Genomic DNA, 10000 nt, shown 5'->3' with positions numbered 1-10000 from the left:
TTTCTGCTAATAAATTGGTATAGAATTACCTGTCTTTATGTTTATGTGGACCTGATGGTCATTCTAAATAGTTGGGTTTATCATCCAAGTAAGTTGTATTACCTAGCACTGCAAGTAGTAGTTCTTTTTCATGCTACTTTTGATGTGAAGAAGCAAGAAGGACACCCTGTGGCAAAATCTGGAACATTCAGTTTTGCTGCAAATGTTAGATTGATAGAAGCTTTTGCAAATGCATGTGGATATGCATTAATATTTATCCAAGCTGTCATAAATGATTTCACATCATAGTGTTGGGGAACATGGTGCTCATGGCAAAAACTTTAAAGTTTAATTATAATATATAATTTTTATGCAGAAGAGGCAAATGTCAGGACTTTTTTATTTTGAGTTAAGTTCTGGTCATTTTTTAAAGTACAGCAGCTGCCTGCATTATAAAGGAGCTATACATTGTGTGGAAGGGCAAAGGGGTTAAGTGTAATTCAAAGTCAGAAAATGATGTAAAACTAGAAAGTGCCATGAATATCAGAACATAGTTAATAATGGAAAATAATGAAACCTAAGCAAAAGAAAGAGTAAACCAGAAGTAGAAATGCTGTTATATTCAGAATGTGAAAATAATTGGAAATGCACAAAATCCTTCTGACCACCTCAACAATTACTCAAAATGAGCTGTTCCGTGTGCGTTTATTTCTGAATGTTCATACACGTATGACTGCTATGTATATGTGTGGACTAATAATTTTGGCTTTACTTTTCATTTTGGTAGGCTGCACTGGCAGAGAGTAGTTTACCATTGCTTAGTAACCCAGGACTGATAAATAACGCATCCAGTGGCTTACTGCAGGCAGTCCATGAAGATCTCAATGGTTCGCTGGATCACATTGACAGTAATGGAAATAGCAGTCCAGGCTGCTCTCCTCAGCCTCACATGTAAGTGCAGTTAGCTTTCTTCCAAGAAAAAATGCCTTAGTCTAAGACACAATATTACTCAAAAGAGCTTTGAAAGATGGTAAGTGAAACATCTGGAGCTATATATTTGAAACTAAACATTTATATTAAAGTATTTAAATAGATGAATCTGCATTTACTTTGTAGTTAGATTGCCGTAAGCTTTTTTTTGTTGTTTTGGTTTTTTTTTTAAGCCTCATCAATTTGCTTGCAATCTCTGAACTTAATGGGAGGCTGATCTCTGTGGTCATTTTCACAGCCTGGTTTGTAAGGTATAGTCGGAACGTTCACATTGGAATTAGTTGTAATTTTAACTATGAGTCTCTAAACCATTTATGAACTGTAGTAGAGATATTGCCCATTTATATAAACCATAAAATGCAAAGTTTAACTGTTGCCCACAGTTTACATAGAAGCCAGTAAAGTGTAACTTTTTGCCTGTCATATAAATCAGTGTAATTACATATTCAAGTTTAATTACTGGTGCGTCTGTATTGGCAAGGTTTATATGTTATATTTTATGCAAGACTACGATTCCTATTAATATTTAGCAGCTAACTATATCATTAATTACTCTAAATTCTTTCCCCTACCATCTTTTTAATGGAGCTGAGAGAGTGGAAGTATTAAAAATTGATGTATTGTGGATTTCAGAAATGTGTCTGAAGCTTTAGAAATGCCTGGCCTTAATCAGTGGTGTCAAACATGGCAGTTTCTTGTTTACTAAATAGTAAAACATGTATCTTGGAGGTATTGTTTCCCAGGTTATTTATATAATAATTAGCGGTGTGATATCTAAGTAGACTTAGTTTTAAGTTTACTGTAGGATGATTTTTAAAGTGTATCTACAGTTATAGTGTCTTTTTTTTTTATGTTTTAAGAAGCTGATCTCATTTGCCTTTTTTCATTCCGTTTTCTCTTTCACATTTTAAATGTTCATTTTAATTGCTAGAGTGGGATATTTAACAGTAACAGTAACAGTAATTGAGACCAGACTCCCTTTTTTACTTATGCTCTGATGTGTGAAGAATCCATTTTGATCTGACCTTTTTTTAAGGGGAAATATTTTACTGATTTTTTTTCTCCTTTTGTTTGGTGTTTTAATATATCTGTGATCACACAGAAATGTTTATTGTCATGCATTTAATTGTTTTATTGCACATTTATTCTACTTGCCTTTGAAAATAATACACTCTGAACATTCATGTATTTTATCAGGTTCCAAACCATTACTTTTTCAAAATGGAAAAATTTGTCTTTTGGAAGTGTCTTTAGATGTATTAAATAATACAAAAGAAGTGATAAAACTTGAAGTAGAAAGAACATGAATATATGCTCTTGAGAGTAACACTACTCTAAAACAAGTAAAGTGAGCAATCAGACAAAAGTTTTTATATCCCATGCTTTATGCTATCAACCATGCAGTGGGTAGCTTGAGGCCTTTTACTTTTAGCAGTTCTCCTGAGTATGCTAATGCTCTCTTCCTGTATAAAATGCCAAGACAATAAAACTTTAAAGAGCAAACAAGAGTTAGATGATGTGTGTTAAAAACAGCTACTTTACAGAAAAGAATGACACTTGCTATTAAAGTTGTTTTGTAAGTGCTAGGCAGATCTGTTTACATATCCTGTGTTCTGGCTGCCATTCTGCTGGATAAACTGTGATATCTGTGCATATGATTATGTAGATACGGCTACATTTATAGCTGTGTTTATAGCTAAAATACTGCATATTGTAGCAATTCTTGCCTATAACAAAGGCAAATACCTTGAGTTACACCCTAACTCAAGATTCAGCCTTCCTCTCTCATTTTAATGATGTGTCTTTTGTCAAAATAGGCATTTTCGGGACTTGCTATGGTAACTCTGGAAACTTGTGAGGACATGCTGCTCAGTTCTTGATAGATTGAAGCAACAGAATGTACATGCCCCGTGCCACCACTGGAGAAAGAATCTATGCTTATTCATCCCTTGCACCAAACTTAGTGCAAGAATTCTGGGCTTCTGTGAGACCATGAGGCATCAGACAAAACATGCAAACTATGACTTGATACCCACTCACTTGTGACATTTTTTCCTTTTCTTTGTGGAGGGAAAAAGGGAATGAATGCAATCTGCAAGGAAAGGTCAGGGTAGGGAGAGGCTTGCGTGAGAGGCAGAGGACCAAGGAAGAGAAGAGACCTCTTCTTTGCTTCCATGACCACATTGGTCAGGGACCCTCATTTTTGTTAAAGAGCATTACTTAAGAAAATGAGAAAATAGTATAGGTAAAGCAAAACAGAGGCAAAACAAATGAGAAAGAAGTAAACAGAAGTAAATAGGTAAAGCAAAGCAGAAGTAAAACGAGAAGACAAGTGAGGAATATGGCAAATAATGAAGACACAATTTCAATTTTGCATTACCTCCACAGATAACATAATCTCTTTCTGTTTTTAACTGAGAAATAGTTAATAAACTATTAAAAAAAAAGTATTTTACTGGCACAAGCACCTACTTAGTTTTAGTCTACTGAGAACGTTCACCCAGGAAGTGTGAGTGTTTCTCCCCTAGAGAAGGGTTCTCGAGGTGTGATAATTACTTCACTCACCTAAGAATTTGGAGGCTCTATTAATCTCCAAGTAGGTTAAACCTCCATCTCCTGATTCCTAGGAAGATGCCCTAGCTACAACAGCAGGTATATATGCTGAGCAATGTTGCCTGTCATCTTGTTATGTGGCACACATGCAGGAACAATGGAGCAAGGTATTAGGGAAGGAGGCAAGATGTTATGCGCAATTTAGAGATCAAAGGATTCAGTTGGGAAGGTGCAGAGTTTGAATTCTAGACAAGCTTCCAGATGGAGTAATTTCTTTGGTATTTCAGCAAGAATCCCAGTGACAGTGTCAAAGCCAACCATCTTAGCCATTTGGTTGTTAAAATTGTACTGACTGTCACTTTATCAGGTATGATAAAACTATATGATAGCAAAACTGTCTTGTTTTAGGATGATCATATGATTTTAGCATATTTTGTGTGTGTGTGCGGAAGTCACTGTATCTGTGGTTGAGCATTGGAACATTATCAGAGACATTGTTTTCTGTTATTGTAGTGCCTTAGCTACTGAGTGTCAGAAAGTCGGGAAATCGTTTCAGTTGTTGGATATGAACCTAGTACTTCACATCTGGTTTTGTGAAACAGAGCAGTAAGAGCATTTAGAGTCATTAATTTACCCATCTGTGGCCAGGTATCTTAACATAGGTGGGCAAACCAACTTACTTAGAAAATAGTCTCTGTTCATTGACTAGAGAAAGACGGGAGGTCTGTAACTTCAAGTAACTGTATCACACTTAAATGCTTGTTAAGTGCAGCGAGTCCAAGCCAGTGTATTTACGGCACTTTAAAACCTCTAAAATTTTGGCCTCATGTAATGAAATATAATCTGCTCCATTTCTTACGCTTTTTGAATACTTAAAAATACTGCAGGAAGTTGTAGGTGATCAGTATAACCATGGCCTGGTAGCTGGGGTAACTCTTATATTAATTATTACATAAAGCGTCTGAAATTTTATATTGTGTGCCTCCCAGTTTCCTTTCTCTATTTGATGAAAGGTGGCCACGATCCCATATGCAGCATATGACTAGTGGGATCTTAAGCCCTAGGTTTTCTTTCTGTGTTTCAGCAGTATTAAATCCAAGTTCTGTCTTTGACTTGTCTTCAAATCTGATTCCTGGTATGTAGGCGCTGAGTGCTTTCTTGACATAAATCTTCCCTGAGAAAATGTGTTACTTATTGTGGGCATGTATGTTCTGTTCAAAATTTAAATTTAAGATCAGTTGTCAACAATCTATGTCAGGCAATTGTATTTTAAGTCAATGCTTAAGACTCTTTCTTCCTTCATTATTTCAAAATGGACTACTTCTCCAAACTTACAGTGAGTTAGAGCTGATAAGCAATAGGTTTCAAAGTGACAAACAGAACTGAAGATATTTTATACACAAAGATTCATTATTTATGGTTGCTGCTAATCTTACATAACAATTGTACATGGATGTAACTGTAAGTTCCACAGTACACACCTTCAAAATATAAATTCAGACTTCTGAATTAAAAAAAGACAAACCCAAACAAGTGCAGTTAAAGCTGGGTTGTGGGAAACATTGGAGAAAACTTTTTTTATTCTTGTAGAAACAACAGCATTGGATGAGACATGAAATGATGCTTAGGAGCAATAATGACAGTTTATGCATTAGTGAAAACGCAACTTCTTTTTAACCTGTATGTAATAGACAGCATACTGCTGAAGAGTTTTGGAGGGATTTGAAGGTCAATTCTTTCAGAACTAATAAATTTAGATTTTTAAATGAGCATCAGGATCATAATGAAATCAACTTTCAATAAAGCTATTACTTTTCCTGTCTCTATTATATGTTCAAGAATTCTCACTCTTGAGGATGGAAAATAAGGGATGCAAATGAAGTTCAACTATTTTTCTAGTGTTTGTCTCTGCATTGTACTAGACTGATAACATTTCAGTGATTATTGCAACTGGCACAGACCCGGGTGTTTTGTCACCAGAATACTTAGCACATCACTTGTCCCCATGATCATGGCAAATGCATCATGCACAGTGCCATTTTACTTCATTGTATAATCCTAGGGGGGAAAGGTACCATTTTAATCTGTAAAGCTTTTTAGCAGTTGAGGATACTGAAAGAAATTGGTCATGAAAAAACAAGGAAAATTGCAGACTGAGGAAATGTAGTCTTGCCATAGGAAACAATGAGGCGATTATACCATTCTGTTAAAACTGCAGCTCATTTAATAAGGAGTGGAAGGAGTTAGAAAAGGTGACAGGGAAAGCAGATATCCCTCTGGTGAGGTTTTGTGGAAGGGGCTTGTCATTATGGTTGTCCTCCTTCTCACTCTGTGGACAAGACTGAGGACAAGGCAACTAAACTCATTCTCAACTGATTTACCAAAATAATCTAGTTCCTAACAGCAGATCCAGAATCCTGGAATTAAAACCATTCTGATTTCTCGAATTTTAGTTGTTGACAGTTTTTTTAGAAAAGTACAGTGAAAATAAGAAATAAGGTTTTAGAGTCACTTCTCAAAAAGTGAGTTCATACATCATGTCCTATATGACTCTTTGTGTTCAGCTATCATAGTGCTGTACTCTGTAAGATGGGAATTGTTTGAAACCAAATGTCAAGACACACACATACATTCTGTGATGAAGGTGTTTCTAGAAAACATTATGGTAGGTTGTTATGAGAAAGAATAACCTTGTCCAAATGAGCAAGGGTAAGAGTCAAAAAAAAAAAAAGGACCTTATGCAGTGTTGTCCTTCGTCTTCGATTTTGTGTGGAAAAAGTGAGTTCCAAGCATCTATGGTTTCAGTCACCTTCTCTTTTGTATGCTCTTGTCATTCCCAACCCTACTCCTTTACCTTTTCTCACTCTTGCCCTGACTGGATCATTTCTCTCTGCAGTTCTATCTGCATAATCATCAAACTTGTTATTTTTTTTTCAAACTTTTTTATCTTTAAATTTTATTCCCAGAGGCAAATATGATTATTCTGCTCTAAGATCATTTACTTTTGAGGTGCTTCAGTTTGAAAGCATTCCATTGTCAGGTCGTTCCCATATCTGATTATTCCAGTCCCCCACTGTTAAGCTTTCACACCACTTACAGTAGGTTACCTATCATTCCAGTTTTAATCCCTTTCATTCCCTTGTTTCTTTAACTTCATAATGTTACAATCCCCTGACTTTCCTTCTTCCTTTTTTTTTTTTTTTTTTTTTTGTTATCATTTCATTGTCCCATTTCATGATCTCTTTGCATTTACCTTGGAGGCTTGTTCTGTTCTAGGGGACTGCTATGATCCAAGTCTCTTGTTCATTGTATAAGACTTGACATAGTGTATAAGAAAATAAACTCGCGAAACATATCAATTAGCAGGGATGTAACAAGCATTATTAAATAGGTGAGAAGCATGTAATTGAGCAGATCAATGTGGTAGCAGTTGCAGTATTTCTGGGTATCCTTGTTCATCAAAAACGTTTCACGTAATCACATGATATTTTAATGCCTGTATAATTTAATTTCACACATTTTTATTCATAAATCTAACATAAGGATGATAATGGGCAAAGAGATTTTGTGACAACAATTGACTTATTTTTATATGAAAAGAGGAACAGCTAGGAAATGGGATCTTAAAGGTTATAGCTTTTGTCTGAGCATACTCCCACTGAAAGAAGTTCTATTGTGAGAATATGCAGTGAAATAATTTTGGCTTTTGTACAGAACCATTTACATGTGGACACTAATGGAAAAATAAGCAATGGTGTTTTTATTAACAATATTTTTCACCATTTCCGTTGAGACAACTTTTCACTTGAATGTTTCTCTAAATATTTATATTTTCCTTTTTTTAAATTTTATTTTACATTACTTTACTTTTCAGTCCATTTGTCCTCTACATTTGCTTCTGTTCATCAATTTTCTTATTTTCCAACGCTGATGGTCCAGTTCTTTATCATTTCATCGCTAGCTTCTTAAATGTTACACGTCTTACTTTTGATCAGAAGTTGCTATTTCTTTCTTACATGATTCCAGCCCCAATTGTTGCACTTCTAGAGTACATTCCCAATGCTCTTAACAAAAAGATCACTCCAGCGATACAGGGCCTTCAGCTGAAAAGAGTCAGATCCCCATAGCATAGCTTGTAGAAGTTGGTAGGCTCCTGTGGGGTTTCACAGAATCTTTTTGGAAGCTGTCTTGCTGAAAACTTTGTGGTACTGCTGTCATGAATTCTCAGTGTATGGACAAGATACTTTTGCTTTTCACATAAAAGGTCTGTATAAGAAAAGGCAGCATCTTAAGTATTGTTGCAGATGTTAAAAATTTGTTTGACGTTGCACAACTAAATCTCTCTGCAATGTGGTCGTGTAGCTCCTCAAATTAGTTCATAAGAGAGTCCTATCTTTGTACAATGCAAAAGCTGAGATGAAAGTGCCATTAAAGTGTATTTCTAAAACTGCACAGACAGTAACAAATTTTATCCACTCCTGATGATTGCATTTGTTTTTTAAATAACTATAATATTATAAGCCAAAATTTTTGAAAGTGGACTCTCTAAATACTGTTTCTTGATACACATGTCCAAAATGTGTCTTTAAACTTACTTATCACATAAAAAGTCAAATAAAAAAATACAATTATAACCAACTGATAACATTTATACCAGTTGTTTAAATTATGATCCATAAATCCAAGCATTCCTTGAAAAATGTAGGACATTATGCTGAGAAATTATTTGACTATTGTTTAATCTTTAGAATTCATAGAAAACTAAGCACTTTAAGCATTTTAAAAGAATAAAAATTCCAATGTAGGGTTGTGTTTTTTTAAGACTTTATAGAAAGACTTCATCTCGTGTGAAACCCCACGTGTGGGTCACATTAAAGTTACTAAATCTCAAAATGGCTAAAGACATGATTATACCTGGTAAAGTCTATATGCAAAAGTAAAGTTCACAGTCTTCTGACGAAGTGCAGTTGCATCTAACAAAAGTCTTTGATTTTAGATCGGTGCTGGGAATGCATATATGTAGTACAGACTCTGATGTAATTTCTGTTAGGGTTATAACTGCAAGCATTCTGGTGGTTTTCTCCAAATAAGCAACAACATTAAAGGTTTATCTTAAATTAGGCTGAAGATATCCAGTAGTCTCCCTCCTACACCAAGATTTTACCAAGTTCATTGTTCCACTGTACCCATTAATAAGGATTTAATGATGTTGCAGAATCTTTGTATGATTGTGGCCGCTCCACTGGTGCTTTTCAAAGGCTTAAATAGGCTTCTGATTGAGATGGATAAGGGGATATGTTTATTTGATGCAGTATTATGCTATGATAGTAGTAGTCTGGGTAATTAGGGACTTCCCCGAAAATTAATTCTTATTTCTCTTCCTGTTTCCCCTCCTTTTCGTCACTCCTTGCAAATTTGGCATTATCAGACACCATAGCTGAAAAATGACCTCTGAGCTTTTATCTCCTCTTGCTCTAAGAACACAGGAGATAAGAGTCATGTTGTGGGCAACCATATATTACAATACCTCTCCTACAATTATCATAGTCCATCTCTAATTTGAAAGACATTGGAAAACTTCATTCCTTTGATGATTATAAGCCACATTCTAATTTCCAGACTAAATATATTCTAATTTAGGTTTGCTGATATATGTTTTAGTCTACTGAGTCTTTTTTATTCTTCCTCATGTTTCTCAAATGTATTCTAGAGAGCACACTGTGAGCTTTGAATCTTCATTTTGTAGACCAGACTGTTTCTGATAGAGCAGACTGTCCATTTCCATCATGTGTCTACAAGCCATTCCATAAAAAGACTCAGTTTGGATTTAGTTATGTGGGTAGGTATTAACAGGTTTTTGAAGAATTCCAGATGTACTTGTATATAATGTGTTCCTTCTTTGTCTCTGTTCCTGTGGGGAAGAAGCTTATTTCAGCTATATTCAGCAAAACTGTTATGGTTTATTTTAATATACACTATTACAGATGGACTGGGGGCCCTGTTGTAGAAAACGCTGTACAAAGGCAAAACAAAAAGGTTTGTCAAACCCCTGCCCCAAACTCTTGCAGTCTTTAGGTAGTAATTGAATTACTTAGGTTTTGAGAAGGACCTTCAGATGTAGTTTGAATAGAAGCTGTATATACTTAAACTACTGTCCCCTTGTAGAATAACATCACTTCATTTAGAGAAGGGTTTGACACAAAGCCGGTTGCCATTGACAGCACTATAGGTACATAAAGCCCAAAGGTGAACCATGCCTGGTAGCAGTGACATACCCTGAGATGAGCACCCGTCAAGTAGTGTTCTGTTACTATGCATGCCCTTTAATTCATAGCATTATGAGAGATAATTATGCATTTGTATCTATCTGGAGCTACTGGAAGTACAATTAAAATCATATATATTTTTATTTTGTAGCTACATATATACAGGCGTATTAATGACCAGTGTATTGCACTGTATATATTTCATTCAGCAG

General features: G+C 35.3%; 1 protein-coding gene across 1 annotated transcript in view; it reads left to right on the top strand.

Annotated features, from left to right (window-relative positions):
- FOXP2 (forkhead box P2) overlaps window positions 1-10000 on the top strand; it is a 346539-nt gene that overhangs the window by 314955 nt on the left and 21584 nt on the right. The window contains exon 17 of the mRNA XM_017733112.1: window positions 767-930. Within this exon, the coding sequence (XP_017588601.1) occupies window positions 767-930 (164 nt within the window). The remainder of the gene's footprint in view (window positions 1-766; window positions 931-10000) is intronic.

Source organism: Corvus brachyrhynchos, unplaced genomic scaffold (genome assembly GCF_000691975.1).
Source record: "Corvus brachyrhynchos isolate BGI_N302 unplaced genomic scaffold, ASM69197v1 scaffold32, whole genome shotgun sequence".
Taxonomy (NCBI): domain Eukaryota; kingdom Metazoa; phylum Chordata; class Aves; order Passeriformes; family Corvidae; genus Corvus; species Corvus brachyrhynchos.
Note: the sequence above shows the minus strand (reverse complement) of the source record. Positions and strands in the feature narration are given on the sequence as shown.